Below are 27,215 nucleotides of genomic sequence, written 5' to 3' on the forward strand. Positions count from 1 at the left end.
GCCTGGAAAGTAGGGAACCATTCATACGAGGTGAAGTTCGGAACCGATGCTATCGCATACGGCTTATGCAGAGCATACTGCAGAGGGTGAAGCATGACCATATGACTGCGCCATGAAATATTTTGTCGTAAAGATACCCATTTTTTTCCAATTAGCGAAGCGTCAGAAGGGCAAATGAATTCGAATTGCTAGCAGGAAGAAACCAAATATCCTGAGAAAATATCCCTTCGTCTGTGACTGTGACGATAGCATAACTCATAAATTGTAACTTGATATATGTTTTCGGAAAAAAATACCGCATCAACTTCCGAGAAGCTCAGCTGCGAGGATATCGAGTTTCGCCAGAATGCTAAGTCTCCGTCGTATTTTGACATATATTTCCTTGTGTAAAATGCTTAAATAAAGTCAGAAATACGTTGTGTTTGGTCTTATTCTTTTTTAAATTACGCGCACATTACTAATATTTCAATCCAATAAAGGTGTAATATCAATTGCCGAAAGTCATTTATAGACACCTTTTGGGCTAATAGAAGACTCATGCAGCAGTTGACCTCCAGAAATGGGGAACTTCGAAGCAGGTAGGCAGAAAAAGGTCAGTGGGGGAGAAAGAGGGAAGGGTGAAACACGATTCTATTATCCTCCTGTAACTTGATATTTTCTTTCAAAGCTAAGGTCTTTGTAATCCCTGCAAGAGCTTGCACCTTTTGTTTGATTTTGGAGAAGAGGAAAGCATCAGAGGGGGGAGGAGAGTGCTGAATGGAGGGGGATAGCGGATCTTGGGAAATGCGCTAATGTTACTTTCCCATGGCACTGAGCTTCTCCCTATGGTAGATCCATCTCCTGGGGAAGATTCAATCTGTGTGCCTGTTGTTATTAGCCATAAATGACACGTAGTCATTTCGTCTCATTTTCGTCAAATGATGGATGCGGGAATAACTTTTTGTCAGGACCTTAATCTTCAAACGAACAATGCGGGAAAACGATACTTCGGGGAACGATAGATGGGGGAAAAAATTACATTGTCTTTATTTGGGACCAGAAACGGCGAACGATCAATGCGGAAACGATAGATCGGGGTTCCACTGAATAACTTCTCTTTTGAAAGCGGCAGTGCAGTGACTTCTTTTCTCTGCCATCTCCCAAAGGCACGGAATCACAACTGAATCGATCTCTCTACACAGAGGCATCGAGCCTTCTTACCCTTGCTCTGAAAAAAATGCAACGACTTTGAAGCAGTTTATTCCGCGACGGTGTTGAGGCTTTAACGTTACAATTTAGGTGAATTGTAACCTATCACACGAACATTTTGTGAGTTGATCGAGCTTTAACTTGAATGGAGCCGAACTTAAACTCAAGGTAAAGCAGGCAATCTCGCGGACACGGCAGAAGTGCACCCGGCGACTGATGGGAACACACCGGATCTTTGCCTGCTGCCTAAAAATGGAAAATGTTTTTTTTTTACTTGAACGAAAAATCAAATAAGCTAAATTACTGTTCAGCTATTTTTGACGTTGATTTTTCGTTGTATAGCTATCAGGTGGCAAACTCAGGTATCCATAATTTTTTCCGAAATAAATTATGCAACCCGATTGACGTCGAGAATTTTGCATCCGATTGTAAGACGAACCCTCTTTTCTGCAGGAGTTAGGAGGGAAAAAAACCTCGTCTTAGATTCGTATAAATACGGTAAGTATGGAAATTATGTAGAAAAATAGAGAGATGGAAAGAATGTAAATAAAACAATTGTTTTGGACAAAATTTTGATTTTTTTCTAAACCAGACCTTACTTTTGGAATAACCCTCTTATTTACACTGAAAATACGCATTTTTAACAATTTCAATTGAGATAAGAGGAAGGAGAGGAGGTCAAGCCAAATCTCACAATATCTCGCAAAGGGAGAGGGGGGGGGTCCAAAAATTGCCAAAATCACCTCACGTAATTAATAAATTAATGGATGCCATCCATATCCATAGAAGTCAAGAGAGGAAGATTTCGAAATTTGGTTTTAGGTTAGAATGACGAAGATAAAATGGACCAACATTATGAGTATTGAGGAAGTGGTTTGAGGGATGTGAGAATACTTGTAGTAGAGCAACAGATGCTCCCGATGAAATGTGCACAAAAGAAATGTAATGCTTTTGTGCTGCTTTGACTAATTTGGTTAGACACAACACACAAAGTTACATGAGCTATCCAAACGGTAAGTAACGGATGGCAGGTAACCAATTTAAGCAAACACTGCAGTTGTGTGCTTTGTGATCCCATATTGAGTTTTAAGGGCGGAAAGCCACTCAAATATGGCTATTGGAAGTCCTTTCTTATTCCATACAAGCAAGGAAGCAAGTAAAAACATACTTGGACAATAACTGTACTTCTTAGTAGAGTATTGCACAAAGAATCTCACCTCCCGGGAGACGAAAATTTTTTAAGCTCAAGCTTTATGCCAAAGCATCAATGCCGCTAACCCACGTACCCAAAGAAGAAAATAAAAACTACTGACAATAAGCTATGATAAGAGTGAATGACTTGAAAGGGCGAAGGTTAGTGAACAAGTAATTCTCACGTTTGGAGTCCCATATGGCAAGACAGAGCATTGTTTCTGCATAGCACTCGAACAAATGTTTTTCCTGTGCAAGAGAAGAAAGATACTGGGAAGGTCAAAAAAGATGGGTCCAGTTCTATTTCCAAAGGAGTGGGCTCAGTGCCCCTTCTACCATTGAGTCTTAATACCTATTGACGAAAGTTAACGAAAATAAGTCTTCAAGGCTACAAATGCTCTCAAGATATCTCACAGGAAATAATGCATAATTGTAGTTAATGGTGGATAAGACCTAAAATATTCATCTCAGGGAATTAAACATTGTTCAGCTATCAACACAGGTGAAGAAAATAGATTGCCACATCATGGGCTAGATTCACGGTTTTTCACCCTTGACTTAGGGAAGTTAGGCAATACTGAGGCAATAATGGTGAGCCAACACGTTTTAGTAGTTAAATCATTGCAAATTAAACAAAATAACGATGCAGTCTCATAGATAAATGATATGTATTTTCATTGATTAAAAAAGTATCACCCCAAAGAATTGCTACGTGTGAATTTGCATTCTCTCAAAGCAAACATTAAAAATAAGTGCTATCGTTGGGGTCAGAGAGCTTTCTAAATGGTATTATGTGATATTAAAATTCCTAGGTGGTGACTGTTCACCAGATGGACTATGCATGCTTGTTTCATGTGATCATTCAAGGAAGCATTGAAGAAAAATTTGAACATTCTCTATAATGGAAAATTCAGCTAATTTTCAGTTTCGCATAGGGAGTGATGTTCATTAACATTCTCACTTGAATGATCATTCATGGTGTAAAATGGCCAAAATGGAAAAATTATTACCTCTGAAGAGCCAATAAGTATGTCCTGCCTTCGTGGCATTAGACTTGAGGAAGGATAAAATATTTTGAGCAACATCACGGATTAGTTTGGGAGAAAACTTGGAGTTGGGAAGATGTGGAAGGTCCTCTGTCTTGATGAGCTCATATCTCTGCACAATCCCAGCCAAGTGGTAACACATCACCACCTCCGGCACATTGCACATCAAGTTATCCAGCCAATAGTCAATGCCCGTCAAAACATTTATGGGCCGTGTCATCTCCCTGAAACATTAATTAATATTAATGCAAAGCAATGAAACCAAGCATAAAGTTTAAGACATCAAACCACACTTCAGAAGAATACCAATCCACACAGGGAGAACAGACCACTGAAATTTTAAATTAACCTTCAAAATGTATCTCTCCATGCAGATATTGACAATGAACAAACAGTCTAATGTCCAATAAGTTTAATTATGATTGATAGCAAGAGGATGCAGTGAAAGTGGCTGTTGTTAGATTTTTGACCAAAATCGGTTTTAAAACATAATGATCCTGATGTTACTGAAAATAATAGGAATACTATAATCATTTCTATTATTTTACGTTCTGCTTTGGTAACCTTCACCACCACTCAAGTAACAGGCATAGCAAGCACCAAACAGAAACGCCCACCTAAGCCTGAGACTGATGCAAGGGTGTGTGCTGCCCCCAAATATAGGCATGTCCGTCCCAATCAGCATTTGTATGTCTTCAAACGTCCAAACCACGTTCCGTGTGAAGTTATGGCTGGAGACAGCGTCCGGCACAGCTTCTTCCTCTCTGGGCTCCGGTAAAGGCGGAGAGTCCTTCTACTCGGGCAATACAAGGGAATTTCATTAATGAAAAAGGTAAAAACCCTCAAAAGCAAAATGGCATGACTTTGGGTACAAAACCTAAAATAACATGACATTAACAAAACAGTGCATAAGAGCCAGAAAATGAGTTACCGTATTTCTCCGAATATAGTCCCCCTCTGAATATGGTCTCCCCCCCATAATTTTGAGGCATCGGTTTCGGAAAAAATTTTAAAAAATGCGTTTGAATATAGTCCCCCCTTTGACTTTTACCACAGGCATTTTTGGAAAAAAAAGGGGGTCTATATTCAGACATATATGGTAATTTTGAGAATATTACTTAATTTTAACATAAATACAAAGTTTCCCTTGAATCATACAATTGATTATGAACATGATAAAAAATGATTTTAACTTTAAGACAAATACAGAATTTCATAATTATTGGATCAGGTAATTATTATTTGGTCTCAATGGAGGCAGGGTAGAGTTCTCACCAGCCAAATCAAAGGTCCCCGGATCGAGTCCAACCTGGGTAAATAGCCACTATCCAGGACGTGTCTAATTGCAATCGTTCATTGTTAATTGTTGAATATTCCCCAACTTAAAAGGCCAGATGTGCTTTTTTCCGGGAAAATGGATAGTTAAAAAAAAAATTTATCACCATCAACAGTAATCCTTCCCAAGATTGCTTTGATGCAGCCCTCCACTCAATTCTCCGATTGGCTAATCTTTTAATGCCAACACAATTCTCCAGCTTAACATCCTTCACCACATGCTTCATGGATATCATCCATGGCCTACCTCTGCCGATCTTCCCTTCCACCTGTCCCTCAAAGACAATAGGGTGGTTCCCTGTTATTTTTCATTGCCTAATTAGAAAGATTATTACTCCTGGAGTACATATTTCATGCTTTTAGATTTTTAAATGACATTATATATATTTTGCGATTAAATGAAAACTGAAAATTTTCAAGCACACAAAAACGCAACGGCAAGTATGAATGCTGAGAAAAGCCCATGTGACCTGCTCCTGTGTGAGTCCACCAAGGTGCGAGGTTATGAACGCTCCTACGATGCAGGCTGCTTGCTGCCGAGCATGGCGGTAGCATAGAGTACTCTGTTGGCAGGTAGTGCTTGGCTTAAATAAGGATTATTAATACCCTATAAAACAAAGGAAACTTTCCGACCATAGGCAATTTTAATAGGTGATTATTAAGAGATGTTTTCCTGAAGTCTGTGCCTCATGCATGGATTGGTAATCTCAGACGATGTAAAACTCCTATCTACTCGTATAGAAACTAGGTCCCTGTGACGTCACGTGGAGTGGCATCGCATGGGCGCCAATCTGGCCTTTTTCAAATGCAGTTAAAATTGACCATTGCCATTCGTCTTAACTGGGAATTCTAAAGCCAAATAATTTGTATATTATGAATGCACTAATGGTGGGTAACCAATCACAATCAATGCCTTTCGTTTTCTTTCATGAAGGAAACTGCCCCATTTTCATTTCACTCTTGCGTCTCCTTTTGTGGCCAATTAAATCATCCAATCCTCTGCCCAAGGCTTTCGAAAGACTTCCCTTCACTCCTCCCCTTCTCAGAACTTCTGCATTGCACACACGATCAATCCATTTGATCCTCATCACTCCTCTGAAACTCTACATTCGAAAACTTCCAACCTTGATATCTCCACTGCTGTCTACACCTCACTACCATAAAGAAGTATGCTCCCTACATAAGTCCAAATAAATTGCTTCCTAACGCCAATGCTCATATTTTCAGCTTAAAAGAAGACACCAATTTTTGAGGAATGGTACATAAATAAATCTCAATAAGTAAAAGCACTAGTTTCTTCTTGAATTTCATTCCTTATAACAGTGGATAAGACAGAGAATTATTTTTGGAACATTGTAGTTTTGTGCGCAGGTCAGTGAAGATTGGATGCGGCACTCTGCATCAGCATGGTGCATAATGAAAGCAGTCAAGTAGATATTTTGGTATTTTACAGCTAAATGAGGAGAAAAAAAGGATCAAAGAAGATATCTCCAGGAAATATCCTACACCTGATGAGGTTTTTCTCTAAGGGGATACATGCTTGCCCAAGCAAAAGTTTACAATTCATCTAAAGCATGAATTTTGCAGTTGCTACCATGTGAGATTCACTCAACAGATCAGAACAGATATAGACCACGGCAATCAAAATGCAGAAAAATTACAGTAGTAATAAGTAGATAACCTCCTGGTACAAATTCACATTTTTTCATGTTTAATACTTCTATCAATGATACAATTGGATATATCAACTATGTGGTTGTGTCGAGAGAAGCTATTTTTTATAGTAATACCAAAGTTTGGGTGATGTCCTCTCGGGATTTTTACAGGCTTACATCGTTCTCCACCACATTTTAACATTTGAACGGATGACACATCCATCATCATTGTCATCCTGATGATGATAGACGAGTCTCCCGCTGAAACATTTGTGATACACTATAATTTAAACTGGATCTTCCCAGAAGACTTCACGTAAATAATTCCCCACGAAAGAATTACATCATATTCTACATACCTAAGCTATCGCTGACTTGGTACGTGTTTCTGAAAGAGCACCGTCGCCATCTCAGACTAGGACAACCCGAAAAGTCTGCCATCGCGGAGCACAGCATCAGCTGCGATAACCCTATCCGGTTTGAGGAGACGGCGGTCATCGCCCGGGCTTATGGTTATTGGGACCGACTTGTTAAGGAAGCCATCGAGATCCGGCTAGAGCCCAACAATTTCAATCGCGATAGTGGTTTCAACCTAAGCAGCTCGTGGAAACCTGTGTTGAAGACCATCCGCTTAACCAGAGATGGCAAGAACCAATCGGAGTGCACGATGACCCGATGCGGCGACGCCGACCAATCACACGCCACCTGACCACCTGGCCGTCCCTATAAATGAAGTTCGAATTTTTGTCTCGACAATCAGTTGCCCTGATGCCCCTGATGGACATCGAAACGTCGGCGGAGAAGGATTTTATTACCCAGGGAAAGCCCAAGAACTTTTCATCCAACATCTACGCCGGGAAAACACCCGATTATATTTCTGGTATAAAATGATGCAATGGACAGAGTTCACCTGATGATGACGTCTAACGTTGAAACCCTGTAGCGTGTAAATGAGTGAATAAATATTCATGTGAAAGCACAAAGTTTCTTCTTTTACATTTTTCATAATAAATCGCTTTCACAGTTATGCCTCAAACCATCAATCCCATTATCCACTATTTCTCTATCCTTCTCCTGCCTACATAGCTAATTGGCTTCTCGGCCGCTCTAACTATTCCTGTCTTACCCCACCCTTCTTCTGTAGTCCGCTAACTTCCTATCTCACAGATACTATTCTCCACTAGTTCCTGGTATTCTCTCTCCTTTTAGTCCCCTTCAGAGCGTCTTCAGAGTGTTCCATTTCCTCGCCTTTCTCTTTTTCCTCAGTCTTTTGAATATTATGATGCATTTCATACGGACTAGGCTGTGATATTTTATTAGCAAAATTAATACAAAAATGCACACATTAAGACACAAGGAATCTTATTCCTCAGTAAAATGGCACTGACAAGAAAGAAAAGCTGCTACATCATGGTCCGATGACGTCGTGTTTTCAAGCAGCCGATGAAGATTTATTTTTGAAGGCTCATACCTCAGCTAAAAAACATTATTCATTCGCAAAATTTTTGGCGAGGACATTTGAGGTAGGGACATTTTTATTCTCATACTAAAAAAAATTGTGCATGTTCACCATTTCACTATCAACCTCAATAGCCATTAAAAAAAAAAAAAACAGAATAATATAAGTATGAAATATTTAGGCACAAATATTCTAAGCTCACAGAATGGGAAATTTACAATGACACAGTAAAATTAACTAATTAAATTTTTAACAAGTTTATGGAGTGATTAAAAAACATTCAAGATATGGCAATGCAACAGCTTTTTCCCACAACTGGTTACTAATATAATTTTGATCTGAAATAAATATTTTCCTAGTTTGATGGAAGCATATTTTGAGAGAGAAAAAGATCAAAACTAGTCAAAAAGACAACCTCAAGCAATATTCATGGTGCTAAACCACCAAACAGAAAAACTGTATCCATGGCAAATGCCAGCACTAGCTAACTATCATGAAATAAAAAACAATAAAAATGTTTTTGGGGTCATAGAAAAAGGGGACTTATGTATTCCAGCAATGCACATGAGGTCACAGAACTCTAGGACTCGTGCATAGCGAGCCAAGAGATTCTACCAGTCCCAAGATCATGGCCTAATCAAGAAGGCTTTCCCCTCACACTCCCCAGGCTTACTCCAAAACACACAGTCTAATCTTATCTAATCAGTTGGCTGACTTTACACTGTATTTCTTCCGAGATGTGTTGAGCAAACATAGGCAACAGACAAATCTCCTTCCCTCTTATAACCACATATGCTTCATCTTCGATCCATCAGTTTTTTTTTAACACAGAAATAAAACAATCAAACATTTTCTCAAAAGTAAAACTCTGTCAAGTGTTTAATAAAGGGACCCAGCAGCAGACTTGAATGCGCTGAACACGAGGAAGCTATCTCTACTAGAGAATGACTCATGCCAGCAGAGTGGTGAACTGAATTCCCCACTCCTACCAAGATTCAGCTTACAATCAGCTGCCTCCCCTAAGAATGCCCACTCCCAACTCGCCCAACAACAGTTTCCATGCCAGGAAACTACAACTGGCACCCACCTACAGTTATTACTTGATCCCCATAGTATTCGGGAATCAACACAAAAAGTGACAAAATTGATTATGTACTGGAACACAACACCAATCACTTATCACCAACGTTTCCCATTGTAAATTAGTGGAATCATTCATGGAGTTCTTAGGTACATTTGGAGGTCAAGAAAATTGCTATTTTCATTTGATCATAACTGTGTTTTAAGAAATTATAAATGTGATCATCATTTAAACATCAGGAACCATGCCCAGCAATTAACCTATCACCATCCAGGATAACTCAAGTCACCTCCAAAAGGTCCACTACCAGGGTAGCATATCTTCAGCAGGAAGAATGACTTCTCTACAACTCCACTATGCAGGCATGAGGAGAAGGCAAAGGAGGAAAAAATTCACATGGTAGGTGCTATTTTTTCTAACAAAATTGCATTGATCCCCCTGGCTAAATTTCAAGTCAGGTGATAACTGCAAACTTGAAACTAATCATGGGTAAATTTACACAAACAAGAACTGCAATTTATAACAAAACCTAGGAAGTATTCACTTTCAAGAAGTATTCATATAAAAAATTTGATAACCACCAAAATATACTTAATGCCAACATAGAAACAATTCCATAATAGAACTAACATATGTAGCGAAAACCAAGACGAACTTTTTAAAACTTTGCCCTTCCACCAAATAAGTTCCCCAAATGACTATTAGAAGCTCAATCATTAAATAGTGCCAAATTACATTGGTTAAGTACCTAGTTCCACTATTTTGGGTAACAATTGTAGAAAATTAGCGCAATATTGGAAGATAACTCTCTCCCATAATACTTTACTAGTTTATTTCAAATTCATCCAGTTTCTGAACTGAATTAACACTATAAAAATGCTCTATAGCATCTGATAATAGCCTGCAGCAATTCTACACATTGGCTTGATCTTAATGGCAGAGTGCAACCTCAGTGACAAGAGGTGAATGCGTCTGTTGGGGCACTTTATGAATATTTTTCAGATTAAGGTACATGATTTTGGTTGGCTTTTCTCTATCTCCTGCATAAATCCAACACAATGGTGCTGGGGAAAAACTTGAGAAGATGGATCAATACTAGTAGGTGGGCTTAGGTCTATGAAAGGCTAAATAAACTCATTTTAAACAAGAATATCCCATGATATTTTATATTTAAAAGTATAATAAGTGACAGAGTTACACCAAATGACTCCCAGGAAAGAAGGGAAAATTTGGAAAGATAAAACCCAAGTTCTCACACGGAATTAAAGAAACAAAACTTACTGAAGCAGATGTGAACGCTGGACCTGATGCTTCCTCATTGCCCTTCACATTTTCATAGCTAGTCTTTTTTACATCAACATCTTTGTTACCCGGGATGGTCTCAGGGCCAGCTGCCAAGCTGTGGAACAAGAACTTTGAGACCAAACTTCTTTGTTGCACAGCACCTCTTGCTCTATTTCTATACAACAAACCTTTCTCCTGAAAACAAAGACAATAAACAAGATAATCAAAAATTGAGTATGAGGTTTAAATAACGTACTGGCAAAGTTGGTAAACATACTTAAATGAAGAGTCTTATTGATACGCAAAGCATAAGGCCATTACAAAATCTGCCACTGGACAAGAATAGAGTTTCTTTAATGAGATTATCAATAAATTGCAAGGACTAGAATAAACCATTACAATTTTTTAAATCAAGGCCTGTATTAATGACTTACTAAAATAACAGTCACTCTTTCTTGTTATCTAAATCTATTAAAAAATAAGGTCAACAATCCAAATGTACTTATGTATCTGACTAACATCCACACAACACTATCTCTGTAAAAAATATTTTTTTAAATATGCACCACTTACCTTGTCATCAAGTGAAGCGAGCACATGATTGAAGAAGAAATTTTTCAGCCATTCCCACTCTTTTTTAGCTGTGATCAGCAGATGTTTATGGATGTCAAATTCATCAATCAGAAGTGTATTTTCAATCCTATGAACCATCATACTGACCTGAAATGTGACAGGAAACATTTATAAAGGATTTAATACTAACTAAATAAAAACTAATTTTTAGCAACTCAAATGCAGCTAGTATATTTCATATGCTCATAGGCTCTCATGCATTTTAAAGAGATTGTAAATTAAACTTACTGGTCCTCTACTGTACGGAATTTTAAGTAGCTTTTTAATATTTTCTGCATCTGATACCACATCTACCTCACCAACACAATCTGGAAACATATGGGCCATTTTGAAGCTAAAAGAAAAATTAAATACATATAAGTGCAGGGAATTTATGACAGATAAATTAATTTCCTTTAATACATTTGAAGTCTTGGTGAGATTTTGATGCATCAATTCATAAAATCCTTACATTCTAAATACAATACGAAAATTAGAGTCCCACTACATGAACCTAGAAATAGAAAATAAATAAGATTTCTATCAATATGAAAAGTAAAAAAATCTCCATTTTTCAAGCTTATATAATTGCAAATTTTCACAAAACCTTACGCAAAGAATTCAGTGAAGCCCACAATAAGTATTTTGAGATAGATACAGATGAATACCAAAACTAAATACGATCAGTGGTGTAATACATCGAAGAGAAAGTCCACATCAAATTGCTTAGAATGAAAACATTTATAGTAAATTTTACTATTCAATTTTATGACCAATAAATTTATCAAAAAGTAACAATCTTGAGTAATCTGCCTCACAGCATGTTTGAGAAATCATAGGTGAACATTTTAAATATTTTATACATCGCACGCAAAGGAAGGTAGCCACCTCGCCAAGGGTGTAGCCAGGGAATTTGACTGGTGAGGGCCTGGACCACATACCCTCCAGGCCATTGGCGTAACTATGGGGGGAATGAGGGGATAGATCCCCCCCAAAGCCTCAGAGAAATTTAAAAAATATTTTAAACTATTTTCAAGTTTTGGCATTTAATAGCTTCATCTGCTTAAAGTTAAATTTTTAGTGCCAAAATGATGTAAAATGCATTTCCAGGCATGGCATTTTTCAAAAATTTTCCCGGATCCCCGTTGCCTGGGGGAGGGGGTGGTCACAGCCCCAGGTCATCCCATCCCCCCAAGGCATATTCCTAGTTACGCCACCACTGCAGGGGCACCTCCACTTCAAGAGGGAGAGTTTCTTCCCCAGAAATATTTTTAAAATTAACCTTAACAGAACTTCAATTGAGCTTTAAGGCTGGTTTACAGGTGAAATCAGCAATAAACTATCTTTAGAGTGAGCACTAAGCTTGATATTCCGTGGGTCAATGGTGGTGTTCATAGAACAAATTAGCATGGAAACTGGTGAAACTATCGTCAAAATTTTAGTGGGTTTTGTCGATTTTGAATTAATAGGAAAATTAGAGTGAAATGTTTGCAACATCCAGTGTTGCATTCATTTTTTAAAGTGTTTCACGCACTTTTAACCAATATTTTGATCAAACAAACCGCAAATCATGGAGAGACATCTTGGAGTGAAAAATAACATGGATATGACATGGAATTGATAAGTTAACTCTGAAAAAGAAAACAAGGCAACTTGAGAATCACTCAACTCCGTTTCAAAACAGTGAGAGGGAAGATAATCTTTCGTAAAATGCTTCATTAAAATTTATAAATTAAAATTTTCAGCAAAACTGGCCATAATTTCTGACATTTTTGTATAGGGGAGACTAGAGAGGAATGGGACACATTTTGGAATACATTTTTTTATGAAAATATTAGGGGCTTAAGTAAATCAATTTTTTTACAATCCTTAGTTGCCTTGAACCCTCTAAATTCCATAGAAAATTCCTCAAGAAATTAACATAGGTGAGCTCTGTGGAACTTAGAATTTTCTGAACAAACAACATTTGTCCCAGTCCTCCCTCATTCCGGGAGGAATTGGACACAAATGTCCTTGGATGCAAATTCTTTCATTAAATGTCTTGATAATGCAAATTTTGATGAATTCTCCACTCATGCTACCTCTCTCACACTTTTGCCTTCATTTCAAACCATCTTCACAGCTTCTAGAATGGTACAATATGGCTCTGGTACCATATCTGGATTTTTTCCCTCCACTTATGAGGCATAATTTCCTAAAATTAAAAATTAAAATGCCTTATAAGATAAAAATTTAAAAATGTAAATGATAGTGCTTGGGAGGAGTAGGACTTTGTCCCATTCCTTCCACATATCTGATGTCCCAGACCTCCCTTAAGGGCCATTTTGTATTTAACAAGTACTATTAGGCTTTAAGAAGCTACTAAATTTTATTAAAATTAGAAGTTATACACCCGAAGGGTATGCATTTTCATCAATGTTTCCAGCGAGACAAAGTCATAACTAAAGTAATAGAAATTTAAAGTCAAAGTATCTCACGAAAGTTGCAAAAATTGGTGAAAACCTATATCCTCTTCTCACCTCACATTCACACTAAGTGAGCCAGGAGCCATTTTAGGAGGATGCAGCTACTGTTTCTCCTACATGTGAGTAAAGCAAGAGCTAAAAAAACTTAAACCAAGAGAGGAAAATTTGAACTGTCCCATTCCTCCCTTGTTCCCCCAGTGCTGAAAATTTTGATTCTTAAACTCACGAACATTATAAAGAGGATCCTCAAGTCTGCCTCAAGAAGTGTTTTCACCCATCGCGCATTTAAATGGGTTTACAAAAGTCATCACTCACATAACTCATGGACAAATTGATATAATTTTTAACAAAGTATTTAATATCATCGATGCAAAGATATATTTTTTAAGTTTTAAAGAAATGATAACGAACATTTACAAGAACAAAGTGTTTTGACAGCAACATAACAAAATATTCAATGTCACAAATACAAAATATATTATTATTACTATTACACATTGCTGCTCATAGACTATTGCCTGGGTGGCAGCATTAGATGTACATGAATAACAAATACGTACATACAAAGTTTCTATCTATCTAATATAAAGTTTAGAAACATAAAAGACAACCATGGTAAAAATAATACACCAATTCTAATCTCATACTACTAAGAATTTAACATTGTCCCAATAAACCAATTTCAAACAATCCATTAAATACATTGATTCTTCCGAGTTTTATGGGGAAATAAGGTATAATTAGGGGTGTTTACCAAAATTTACATTTATGATGATGTGATTTATCAAATTCATAACTCTTCAATTCTATTCCTCGACTTTGAAAATACCATAATGCAAATTATTGGAAAAAAAGTGGATCGCATTACACTCATCACTGCGCTGCGGACATTTTTGAAAGCTGATTAAAATGTCACCCAAGTGGCAACAGAAATCACCCTTCTATGGAATGGAATTGGGCCTCCTCTAAGGACTCCCTTGCTTAAACAGTTCACATCTTTCTAGGAGGACGGAGGGAGGGGCTGGAACCCCCCGTGACTCCGATTGCCACACTCCCAAGCACCTAGCTACGACATTGTACGTCACCAGCTGATTTTCAGGTGCTTCGCTTGTGGAGGGGTGTCTCCCCTTCAAGGAGTGGAGCTATTTTCAAGACCTCAAGACAAGACAGAAGAAAGGAGACTTTACTGAAATATCTATTGTCAGTCGATACATAAAAATGAGTGACGAGAAACGTAAATATCGTAATGAAACATGGCATAGATCATATAATCCAAGATTCTACAGAGAGGATTCTAACAGAATTGCTGCAACTACCAGGCTGCAACTTTCACCTGAATTTTTTTCTTATATTGGTGGGCAATTGGTGGTCTTGCTTGGGATCCATCGAGAGAAGAGTCTAGCCGAAAGGGTTATGGAAACTGTTGAGAAAGAAAGGCCTTTTCCCTTAACTTAGCTGGACAACAATTTCAATTTATTTCGAAATTCAAAGCAATGAAATTAAGTATGTTGAGTGTCAGATAAAAAGCATTGAAGTCTGCAAGGAAATATTTCATAAAGGCGATATTACTTAAATATACTACGATGCATATATTCTGTATATTCTCACTCCATACTAAGATATGTACCAATAATTGATGGATAAGGTATGCTTATAAGTCCATTCAGTGAATCAAAAGGGTTACGAATGTGAGAGGACTAGCTTGAAGGAAACTCCTCCATTTGTCTGCGTCAAGTGCCATATGAAAATGAGTAAATTTCACCGACGATAGCGGTCAGGGAGAACTCTTTTCATTTTAAATGTGAACTAAAATCAAACCTTTACACAGAGAAGACAGAAATTACACAATCATTAGCGCGTATATTAAAGTATTGCCTTAACAGGTTAGTCTCGTCCAACTTTTTTTTAAACCAACACTTTACCCTAATGTATAGATAAAATATGGTAATTTTAAGTTGATCATGATAATCCATCGCATGGTATAGGAGTGCTGTTTATAACAATTTGAAACGGGTGTACTGAACTTCAAGAGGTAAGCCCTCAACCCAGCACAGCAACAATATTCACCTACTAATGACATTAGGCCTTTAACTCCAACACACATACGATTGCATCAGCATCAAAACCTGAAGAATATAACATTTCTAAGAGCCATTTTCACCATTTACACACGCTACGAGCCAGTTATTAGTTGCCGGCCAACAAAGAAAACATTCATTCGTTCGCATATGAGTTGAATGAAGGCCATACAGGTGTAAAGGGCGATTTCGGTAGCACTAACCTCGAAAATCCTGTTGAATGTGATGGAAAGTAGTGAAGCCCATAAGGTTCTGCTGCACTACTGAGCCAATTGGAAGGAGGCATGTTCAAGTCGGTATTGCACTGTAACTTAGCAAAATGAGCCGGTGATTCTGAGGCAGAATACTTCACCACTGCCGTAGATTTGATAGGATGCAAATGCATTTCTACGGAAGATGATTCTCCATCAGAGAGTCTCTTTTCTTCTTCCTGAAGTTAAGTTAAGCATGTTCACAATTACTCAGCGATTGAGGACGTAATCTACATTGTCATGATAATTATTAGAGTAAGATTCTACCTCTCTACTGTTATCACATAAACTGTCCTTCCGAAGTCCGCTCTCTCGAGAATCTTGAGGTGATTTTTGATCCATTTTCGTCGCGTGTTCTTCATTCGCAGAGATACTTTTAACCCAACAAGGAATTACAAATTCAAAGCATCGAAAAGCACTGAACGATTTCAAAATATATCTGAATTTTAACCCTGATTATTTGGTCTATCATCTCTATTTAATCGCACGAAGGCTTTTCACAACCAAATTCATCGATCAACATGTTTACAAATCATGTTGCTGCGGACGGAAAATAAAATCAATTCATTTGTTTTCGATTGATAGCAGAGCCACCTGGAACAGATATACGAAACGATAGGAAAACAACCCCCTGTATGTAGGCAACCATGACAGACAGGATATATTTTAATTTGTTTCTAATTTCAATCGCAGTTCATTCTGTAATTGCCTTGTAGTGTTCATGAGGCTATAATTCCTTTATTTATTTCTTATCATTTCTCATCTTCTTTTGTGATGCAGCCTTTAGTTATAACTGAACAAAATCCTATATATTTTGATATGGTAGAAAGGGAATTTTATTTTAGATCTAATTTATTGGCTTATGACAAAGACTCCTTTGAAAATCCATGTCATATCCAATGGACATCAATAATTTAATCAGGAGAGGAAACGTTTCCTAAACAGCATGTAAGAAATAGAGGATTTTAAAAGTTGAAATGGTTGGCTTGTTTTCAAATTTTAATAATTGTTCATTAATGGGATTTACTCTCTAAAGTTATTTTATTTTTAAGGTTATAATGCTTCATGTTTCACAGACTGAACATCAGAGCTCTCATTTTAAGAAAAAGTCTTTTATGTTCTTCACTAAAATATTTAAAAGGAAATCAGATCCTGAGGTTTCAAGTGCTGGAAATAGGCTGAACTTTGAGGACAGTGCCTTCAGAGAAATGGACCACAACTTTGCTTATGAAGGTAAGTCACCTAAAAAGTCTTTCTCAATGACATTTTTCATTCTCCTCACAATTTTATTTTTAATTCCTTTATTCAGTGGACATGTTTTGGGAATTTATGGCTTCTCGTTTACAGCTCAGTCAGGTCTCACATCCTCCAACTTGAGGGGATTTTGCAGCTTAAGAGGGGCGAAGGCGAGAAGTGTGAGTGGGGATGGACCTGTGGGTGGAAGAGTACCCTCAACTCTTTCTGTCCAAGCTGTTGATGTGGACATCTTAGTCCAACCTTGTTTGCTAAGTATCGGAGGGTCATCAGCACCATCTGCATTGACTTTGACACCTGGAAGGACACGGGACATTGATCAGGATATGGAAGCTCTGCGTTTATCTCGTCAAGATAACCCTTTCTTGCAGGTAATGTGAATCTCCTAATCTTGTTATTTCTTAAATATTGGAATTGGGGGAATTTTATGGAAGTGTTAACTTATTTGGAGGATTAGAAGATGGAATAAATAGTGTCCTCTCAATTGTATCTCTGTGCACATTGGCAACATTTTATGGGCTATTGAAGTCAGAACTAGGAATTGATTGCAAAGAGAGACTAACTGGAGCTGTTAAATGTGTGATGGAAACTGTATTACCGCTGAAAATTCAGTAATCTTATAATTTTCATCATATTCACTTCCTCACTTGAGGATACAATATGATGATGTATACCATGCACATTCAAAACCTTTCACCAATAGTGACTCCATTTGCTGGCTTATTTCTCTATATGAAACGAAAATGGCCCAACGTACGAGCATATCTCGAGATATGCACCTAAAGTGAGAGGTGGACTGAAATGAAATACATGCTCCAAAAGGTCTTAAAAAGCAATCCCTTTCCTTTTTAGAATTTCATATAGAGGTTAAGTGCTGTCAAAATTACCATTTTTTTCCTTATGTGACTTTTATTTTCAGTTCATCAGTGGAAAAAATATAATAATTAATTTTAAGGTATTCAGTTCATGCAATCATTTTGAGTAGGTGTTTTTACTGGTTGCATGAACACTTTTTATGATAACATTAAATACTTAGACTTCTCTCTTGCATGCAAATTTAGCCAAATTAAGTGGAATATCTATCAAGTGTGATTTATAAAGTTATTCTCATTCATGCAAATAATTACCAGTTTTCTTCTCCCATGATGTTTCATGCCGCTTTTCTGTGCTTAACCTTGGTATACTGGATTGTATACCTGGCCAGGGCCAAAGTTTTCAGGGGCCAACTTCCACCGTGAGGTTTCAGAAAGATGTAAAATCATACTTTTTACCTTTGTGCATGTAAATAGAATGTACCGTCATGTAATTAAGATCTCTGATGCATTGGAAAATATTTTCTCAAAATAATGTGCCTCAAATTTTGAACTATAGGTTCTGGCTAGTAGGGAAAGCCTTGCCGACTGTGCTGATGAATCTGAGTCTGATGCTACAACTCTGATGTCACAGGTTAGTAATTAGTAAGGTAATTAACAAAACATGAGGCTGAGTAGTGTTTTCAGGAATGATTTTAGTCTTTTTAATCAGTGAAAAAATTGGGTTTATGCTGGACAGAGTAAAAAATTCTGTCATGAGGTCCGGCCATTAACTCTGGTCAACAATATTATATGTCCCCAAAATTCAATTTTTATGTCTGTATAAAGTTCCTCACAAAGAATGTACCGCGTACACCATAATATCAGTGCTTCCCATCTTCTCAATACCCACTGTCTGACAAGAGTGTGTATATGGGGCTGTTTTCTTCCACATACTGACATGCACTTGCCACGTCGATAATGTATGCAACTCACAGCAACAAACTGTTTTATTTTATCAACAATGCATTGAAGTATGACATAATAAAATATTTGAAGCAAAACTTTGAGAAAGAAAATAGAGAAATAATGACGGTGGATTCAGTCTCCCGACCTCACCTGGTTACATTTCCAGGGGACAGGTCCAATGGCGATAGACTTTTTACTATGCGTCCTTAAGAGGGGCTGGATTTAGGAAAGGATTACAGAAAAATTACGCTGCTTTGAGCACAATGAATCCCCCATGGTTCATCTGTGGAATGAGGGGGTTGGTGGTCACCACCCCTCTCTCATCCCTAACCCCATAATTTCTGGAAAAATTGAAAATATGGTATCCTTATTGATGGATCTATAATGAATGTTTTTATTTAACCACCTCAACAAACAATTTTTTTTAATAATTAATAACCAAAAGCAATTTTTCTTGACATATGAGACCTTAATCACATTATTGCTGAGAGGTATTGCATACCACCAAGGCACAATAGTCTGCTGCATCCCAATGTAGTGACCTTGATTCTGCCCCTGCCCTTGTTAGGGTACGTTTAGAACAGTCGGAAAGGGAGAATCTTGAACAGCCTGGGGCGCAGCTAAGAATTAAGGCTGGGGGGGGGGGGGTTTTAGGCACAAGTAATACTTAGGGGTGTTGGGGTATTGCATACCCACCAGGGTAAATAGGCGTTGCTGGGGCCCTCAGAAAAATTTTAAGATTATGGGTTCAAAATGGCAAGTTTTTCAGCTTTCTGAGGGATATTTGATTAATCCTAACACTATCCTGCAAGTAATACTAATCCAATTAAGTAAAATGGATTAACTTAAATATTTCTCTCGGCTCTGGGGTGGGGGATGTTATCCCCCCAAAACCCCCCCTCCCTGCACCACTGTGCACAGCTATCGAGGTGGTGCGAGATACCACCAGTGAAACCTGCAAGTTAGTTAGATGACATACTTTAGATTATAAATGGCAATAAGCCACGAGATTTGATGCGTAGCATGCATCTGATGACTGACAATTGCATTGTCCCTCAGGATGGGCTCTCTAGCAGTGGAGGTGGCTTGGATGACGAGGACCCCCTAACACTCCCTGAAATACATGAGCATCTCATTCGAAGTCCACCACCAACCTCTTGGCCAAAATCACCAAATTTCAAGGTTTTCCGGTTTCCATCGCCAGTCTTAGATGATAGTGACTTCAGTCCTGTGAGTACAATGCCCTAGACTCTATGATATATATTTTTTTATTCTTACTTTTTTGATGCGGGACTTTGTTAAGAAATTAGCGAAATCTCTCTAACTTAACACTTTTTGATACGTACTTTGATTCACCTCACCCACTGAAGAGGTCATCATTTGCCTCTCAGATTGCAATGGATATTCCATCACCAAAGAAGTCATGCCCAAATTTTCACTCAATTTTTCTTGCTAGGACCGGAACCCAATGTTCGGAGGTCGTTCTCCTTCCAGGCAGATATCTCCTCGTCATTCCAAGAGTCCCTCAAATGAAAAAGGTGAGTGCTCATATGTCTTTCTACCTCAGAGAGTGAACTGTTTGATGTGCCAATCATGTTTTACTGGCTAATTTTTTATGGTCATTTATGGCTTTAGAAATAATGCATCTTGTAAATAGCTCTAATTTTTAGTACCTTCCTGTTCCAATTTTGATATTGATCTTGCTTGCAGAAATATTTACTTTTTAGAGTCAGTGTAAGTTTGGTTTTATTGAGTTTTTAAAGCATCAGTGGCCTTATCATTAAAATGAAAACATTTTATTCCCTTAATAAGATGGGGTTTACTTGTTTTTTTGTTATTATACGCAATTAGACTCCCATCACAGTAATAGAAGCTTGCTCAGATTGGGGGAATGCATACATTAATTTTGGGGACATAGGGATAATATAATAGGAATTACTTTTGCCCTCGTAGAAAATTACTGCCATTATAAAAACATTACCATTTAACACCAAAGCTGGGGGGAGAAAATAATTCTGTTGCCTCTTCCTAGGACTCAACCAAAGGATTAATTTCTGCAAACTATTTCCACTCAGTCATTCCTGCTTCCTCCTTCCTTCTCTAATTTACTTCCTCACAGTTTTTTTAAATCCAAGGTAAAATAACAGATTACTGAGTAAAGTTCTAAAAAAGGCATTAGGATCATGAAAATTCCTGGAGCAATCTACTGCTTACTATTCTGCTTTCCTTTCAAAGGAAGGTTTTGCTAAATTAAGAAAAAATAACTTTCTCAAATGGCTATTCAAAGCATTAAAGAAAACCATTAAGCACCATTTAAGCTTTACATATTTGTTAAAATGATTGGAAAAACCCCTTGATAGTTCAATAAAAATAGAAGTTTGATCACATGAAATTGACATATGTGATAATTGAATGTAAATATCCTACATATTCTTATTTGGAACTCTTATGCATTCTTATAGCTCAATAAATTTTTCTTGATAGAAATTGCTTCTTGTATCTCAACAATTACATTTTTCTGGGTAAGTGAGGCAGGCTATTGCAGAAAAATATGCACCCTTCAGCTGATTTTTATTATGACTTGTGGGCTGCAGTTTTACTCTCTTAATCCCATAGATCTTCACCACTGCACCTAGCTACAACCATGCTCCCCAAGAAAAAGGCTACGATATATTGTACCACTTTTATCTTTATTTCTTGCTTAACTTTGGACCCATGCCAGTCCTCATCGTGTATGGCAAAATACACATACCAATGTCCTTAATCACTTATCCTCCAGTTATGCCAACTGTTGCCTCCTAAGTGAGATGAATTTCCTGTATCCTAGTAATTATTTTCCTGAATAGAGCCACACAAATTTAACTAAATTAGGAGAAATGCTGCATCAATTGTGAGCCAATGCATTATTCTCATTCATAATAGTATGTAATTGCCAGTTTTCTTCTCCCATGAAGTCTCATCTGATGTATGTTTTGGAACATATGCTGGGTTTGTGATCATTCTTACGTCACCTTTATTTTTGGATTTGGACTCCCTAGTCCCCTTATTCTCAAGGTAACCAGCCACAATACATTTGTTTACTTCACATAATTCTTTGATTGCTTTATATACAAGTTGATACTTTCACTAATCCATGAATTAGTATCTGTCCTTGCTGAAATAATATCCATCTTCACCACTGCACCTATCTAAATATGTAGCTATCAGTTTAAATATGGAGGCACAACCTCTATAGCTAAAAAGTAAAGGGAAAATCCAGAAAAATGTAACATAACACTGCCATATTACAAAAGATTTCAAAGGAACTAATACAGTTTATCTTTGATGTTAATCGGGTTATCCAAATGTTACCACTAGAAGGTGACAATCTTTCATGTTTCATAGCAGCTTTCCATTTTTATTTTTCCTTATGTCCCCATGTCCAGTCCAAAATTGTTTAAATTCCATCACTTTATTTCAATTTGCAAAGCAGTCATATGTAAGGAATTAAGGAAAAATACAGAAAGCTGTAAACGTACGTACTGCCTGCGAGACGCCTAAATAGGCATGCAGTGAGGGTGTTAGGTCATCAGCTCTTAAAAAAATAAAATAGAAGAAAAGGAGTTAATGCACGTTGCAATACTTTGACTGCACCTATTCACACCTACCGTTTATTCATTGATTGGAGGAGAAACGAATTCCTATACCTATCCATTCAGCATAATATCTCTCTTATGTCATCGTTTCTGCCAGACTTAAAAACAATGAGGACCTAATATGATGTTCACTGAGTAGCTCTGAAAGATATCTTTTCTTAATTGCTCGAGCAATCTAAGCCTAGCGCATGGCCTCCACTCTCATGGTTTCATGGCCTCCAAGTCTCATTTAGTTCCCAGACTAATCCCCCAAGTTTTTGTTGAATCGCATGGCTTTCCTACTGTACTATGCTATTGGATTAAATCTTTCTGATCAGAAAGAAAAATTATTCTGTGAAATAAAGAAGTAACGGCAATTTGGGGCTAACCTGTGCTTCCTCGCCAGGACGGCAACAAAATAACCACCTTGCAACTCCAATGAAGCAATTCTCCACGCATTCAACCACGATTTTTGTCTTTTTGCTGCACCTCTGAGGATTTTCCCTGACCAAAATTTAATTTCTCAGGCTTCCAGTTCCAATATACATATATCTCCATGACCAGTATAAACCTTGTCATTTGGTTTGACCAAGTTAGATTACATTATATAAAGCACATTGTCAAATTTCAATGAGCAACCTGGATATTATTTCAGCAAGGACAGATACTAATTCATGGATTAGTGAAAGTATCAACTTGCATATAAAGCATTCAAAGAATTATGTGAAGTAAACAAATGTATTGTGGCTGGTTACCTTGAGAATAAGGGGAAAAGTTCTTGCCTTGTTTCACAGTGTGTTAAAGGCAAGAGTTGTTTTCCTTTCTCAAATATGTACATATGTTCTTATATATGTAAATAATTATTTTTGGTGTTTACCTAAGTGTCCCTTATCCTGTGAAATGTTATTGTTTCAATCCATGACCTCTACTTTTTCATCTGAAGCAATAGTCACTTGATGTCCTTTTAACTCACCCAATTCATTTATACCCATGTTGCCTACCCAGAGTTCTCGAACACAGCCACTTTTTCGGAGCCAACTTCAAACAGTCACCTGCACCAAACGACATCCACTTCATCCATGAGCACCCGCTTGAATGCTGTGTCTGCACGGCTGAATATAACTCCTAGACCACACAGGAGGCCTGTCAGTGATAGTGGAAAAGGTATACAATATAGCTATAGTGTTTAGGACTAGTGTAGGACTATTTATAGTGTTATGATCACAAAGGTAATATTAGATAACCCGTTAACTTCTCCTTTTTTCCATAAATGAACCATCCTTTGACTAGTTTTGTGAAAATAACCAGATCTTGACTTCCAGTCACGGACTGTATGTGTCAAGTGAATCTCACAATTATTGACAACTATTCAAATGAAAGTAAGTACCTTGGCTTATGATGTTCCGGGGACATATGCAGATGATGATTTCTTATGATGCATATATTTTTTTGAAACTTCACATTTGGGACCAATCAGCTACAATGTTAGGTATTCAATATCAATTAATTTTTTTTTCAAATTTATTGAAGAAAACCATCATTTTAATGATACATTTTTGCAAGTGCTTATGGCTAAATACTTATGGAAGTTTTGACTGGAAATGGAGGGCATTTTGTTCATCCATGAAATTTGAGGTTTTGGTTCACTGATGCTACATTAAACAGTATGTATATGTGACCAGAATTTTCTTCCTGATGAATAATTTGCAGTCATGTATTGTTTTTTTAATTCAATTGGATTTTTTCACTAGTTATTCCTATTCACAGAGCACATTACTCCTACTTACAATTAGAGAGTTACCCTAGTTTATGGCATTCAGAAAACATGGTAGCCTAATGAATAGAGTACCTAACTGCTAACCTGAAGGTCCTACATTTAAGCCGGGGTAAAACCCTCTGAAGTATGAAACTTTGCAGTCTATTTGTGAAAAGCATGTACGCATGATATGGAAGCAAGTTGTTAACTGCTTCATCATGTGAAAGCATTACCAAATCAAAAAATATAATCTGATGTGACAGCATATCATTTCAGACATGCAATATTGACAGAAAATTTCTTAGACAACTGCAGTGGCAAAATTGAATATGACTTGTCACCTGCCCTCCAAGCCTATGCTAGAATACTTTTATTCTGAAACAAACATAAAATAAAAATAATTTTTCCAATGCTAACAAGTTCCCCCAATTACTAGCATGTTTATAAGTTAGACGAAACACATTCAAAATTTCCCGTGCCTTGGACACCAAGGCAGGACTCAAACCGGTGACCTCCGGTTTGGCAGGCAATTATTATTTAATTCATTATTTTAAGTGAATTTAGAAAATTATATTAGGCTTAATCTGGTGGAATTCCAACAGACATATTTCTACAACAGATGGGTCAGTACATTTTTTTTAAATCTTCAAGTTCAATCTACTTCTTATGAATTCTAATTACTAATTTTTTTCTATTATAATACATAATGTATTGAAAATTTGAAACTGATTGTGAAGTTAAACTTGCGGAAAATCACCAGTAACTTTCAATTTACTAATAAGTGAATTATTTCTCACATTATCTGTGCATGTTGACAACTGTATCAAAAGAAAGTATGATTACTCACACTGATTATACAGTTTATTTCAAAAGCCAAGTCTCCATCCAGTCCATGTGACCATCTCTTCTCCTTTCAGACCGTAGCAGCAATCCTTTTGCGCTCCTCAGTCCTCCTTTGCTTGGTGGTCGGTGCAACTTGCACCATAATCACCACAGTCTGCATCACAACCGCCGCAGTTCTGAAGACAGTGTCCTGCTGGTGGGCAGTGATGGGGAGGACCAGGGCATTGCAACTGAGAGAAGTGATGCTGGAACTATGGGTGACTACGGAAGTCATAGTGACTCCATAGAAGTTGAGATAGAGGTGGAGGAAACTCGGCGCCTGAGGGGTGGGCCAAGCCCGGCCGCTATACAATTTTTCCAGCGTCCCTCGGCAAAACGTCTCTCGTAGCCAAAACAGAAGTTGTATTCCAAGTGAATGAGTTACTCTCTTTGAATTATATCATACCTTCTCAAGAAATGAGGGTTCTTTCAGATCATAACCACCTCAGTAACAGTTATCAGCACCCAAATCAAAACTTACCAGTAATTTTAAGTGTTTGGTCTCACAAAGTAATGACTAAATCACTGTAGTACATATTTGGATCAGCTTATGTTCAGCACAACTGATAAGAACGTTTTGACTTCTAATACAAATATGCATGAGTTGTAGATCTAATTTAAAGAAAGACATTGGAGTAAGACATTGAATAGTAGTGCTTTTACTTCTGATATTCTTCTTATGAATCTACTATCAGTGTGCATTAGGGTGCCCTACTCATGCTCTAGAATTTTTAATCAACACCTGTGGACATAATAAACGGAAAATACGAAATAGAGTCTTCAAGCATGAGACTAAACCCTATAAGTTTTTTAAATACTCATGGTCATCCATGTAAAATGTATTTATATAGAAAATTGTAAATACGATTTAATTTATTCCTTTTTATAATATAAATATTGCATTACACAGCTGCTGTCTTCTTGGGTCCATTTGTTCTACATTATTTTTTGTACATTCCATGAAAAAAATATACATAGACTCTAAGAAGTAGACAATCGGGTTAACTCACTGGTTGTGTAATGCACTATCCGTAATCCCTAGACATGTATAAATAACATGAGCGTGACATTAGTTTCTCTTGTTGAGTTGTACAAGGTTTCTGAGAAACGTTACCTTATTGTTATCAGTTTAAAATTACTGTTTGACTTAGCTCATAATGTTGTTCAAGTTTTAGAAGAATGTGTCCTTCCTTTTGTAATTAGGTGTTATAATGTATGATGCCTTATATGTTCATGAACGACATGTTTAGTCATAGTGATATTTATGTGGTTGAACTTGTAACATGTTTATTTAAATTCGCTTTCCCAAGAAATACAAATGGCTGCTGGTATAGCCAAATAAAGTTTAATAATGCAAATACTGTGACAATTATAGGTGAATTGTAATTAAAATTTGGTGATGTGAAAAATCTACTTACAAAAATTATCTTCAACCTACAGAGGTTTGTTAGAAAAAAGTATTATTTTAACTAAAGGAACCTTAAGGGCCATTTTTGAATAATGTACCACATTTAAGAAATGTTGACATTTATTTAATAAGGTACATACTTCTGTGAATGTACTGTGTTACAATATTGCCCTAGAGCCAATTACAATAAAAATATTTGCATCTATTTGGCATTGAGTTTGCACTGAGGAGCACAAGACTTTAAAATATACAATTATTCAAATGAACCTTTAGAATAATAAAAAGAAACACCAGCCTGACAGACTAGCTAGAAGGTAAAACTTAACAGGCTTCCATGAAAGCAATAAGTACATCTTTACTGACACAGTTAATAAAATAAAAAAGTTAACAGATTTTATATACCTCCCCATCAGGAAGACAAATCAATCTAGAATATATCCTCTATTCTTTTTGGGAAAATCTAATGCTGACAATGAATTCCATTCATCCAGAGTTAGGACATTGAAACTCCCTTACATGCAGGTCTACACACACTAAACTGATCAAATGTCTAATGTTAATCAAACATGTCTGCAAGAAAACATCATCAAACTACTAAATCCTCCCTTCCCAATCATATGATCTGAAGCATTAATCGCATAATGACTGCACAATATACAACAATTCATACACACACTTAAGTTGTAGAATGCTGAGCACTTGGTTCTATAAAAAGGAAGAACACTCTTTCATTGAAAAATTATCTATACCATTCTAACATAAGGATCCACTACTCCTATCATCCTAATCAGCAAGAGAATCATACACAAGTTCATCACAAGAAAAGATCTTCGGGCTATGTACATAAACTGAGCTGTAAAAACAGATAAAAGACTAATTACATAGCAAACAAATAT

The 27,215-nt window shown here is 37.0% G+C and overlaps 2 protein-coding genes across 9 annotated transcripts in view; one reads left to right on the forward strand and one right to left on the reverse strand.

Annotated features, from left to right (window-relative positions):
* Positions 1 to 16,177, reverse strand: part of LOC124156462 (erythroid differentiation-related factor 1) — a 40,959-nt gene extending 24,782 nt beyond the window's left edge. Inside the window, exons 1-7 of the mRNA XM_046531026.1 lie at positions 15,913 to 16,177; positions 15,598 to 15,824; positions 11,101 to 11,206; positions 10,813 to 10,959; positions 10,237 to 10,434; positions 4,043 to 4,218; positions 3,390 to 3,649 (exon numbers count right to left, since the gene is read on the reverse strand). Coding sequence (XP_046386982.1) covers positions 3,390 to 3,649; positions 4,043 to 4,218; positions 10,237 to 10,434; positions 10,813 to 10,959; positions 11,101 to 11,206; positions 15,598 to 15,824; positions 15,913 to 15,987 — 1,189 coding nt within the window. The 5' untranslated portion in view covers positions 15,988 to 16,177. The remainder of the gene's footprint in view (positions 1 to 3,389; positions 3,650 to 4,042; positions 4,219 to 10,236; positions 10,435 to 10,812; positions 10,960 to 11,100; positions 11,207 to 15,597; positions 15,825 to 15,912) is intronic.
* LOC124156463 lies at positions 8,781 to 26,524 on the forward strand. Of its 8 annotated transcripts, XM_046531032.1 has the most exons (10): positions 8,781 to 9,104; positions 9,195 to 9,354; positions 16,787 to 16,878; positions 16,993 to 17,270; positions 18,104 to 18,151; positions 18,271 to 18,345; positions 19,719 to 19,889; positions 20,116 to 20,197; positions 23,279 to 23,437; positions 24,947 to 26,524. In XM_046531032.1, the coding sequence occupies exons 2-10, from the start codon at positions 9,290 to 9,292 to the stop codon at positions 25,258 to 25,260; spliced, it is 1,284 nt and encodes a 427-aa protein (XP_046386988.1). In that variant the 5' UTR covers positions 8,781 to 9,104; positions 9,195 to 9,289; the 3' UTR covers positions 25,261 to 26,524. The 8 variants fall into 8 exon arrangements, with proteins under 8 accessions (XP_046386988.1, XP_046386991.1, XP_046386983.1 ...); XM_046531027.1 differs by lacking the exons at positions 8,781 to 9,104; positions 9,195 to 9,354 and adding an exon at positions 16,290 to 16,625 and having other exon boundaries at positions 16,698 to 16,878; XM_046531031.1 differs by lacking the exons at positions 8,781 to 9,104; positions 9,195 to 9,354 and adding an exon at positions 16,290 to 16,625 and having other exon boundaries at positions 16,722 to 16,878.
* The last annotated feature ends 691 nt before the right edge of the window (positions 26,525 to 27,215 follow it).

This window comes from Ischnura elegans, chromosome 3, assembly GCF_921293095.1.
Source record: "Ischnura elegans chromosome 3, ioIscEleg1.1, whole genome shotgun sequence".
Taxonomy (NCBI): Eukaryota; Metazoa; Arthropoda; class Insecta; order Odonata; family Coenagrionidae; genus Ischnura; species Ischnura elegans.

Bases quoted from the DNA above. Each gene is read 5' to 3' on its own strand.
- LOC124156463 (XM_046531027.1), top strand. The intron at 17,271-18,103 runs GTAATGTGAATC...ATACCTGGCCAG, and splicing joins AAGATAACCCTTTCTTGCAG to GGCCAAAGTTTTCAGGGGCC. The intron at 19,890-20,115 runs GTGAGTACAATG...TTTTCTTGCTAG, and splicing joins ATGATAGTGACTTCAGTCCT to GACCGGAACCCAATGTTCGG.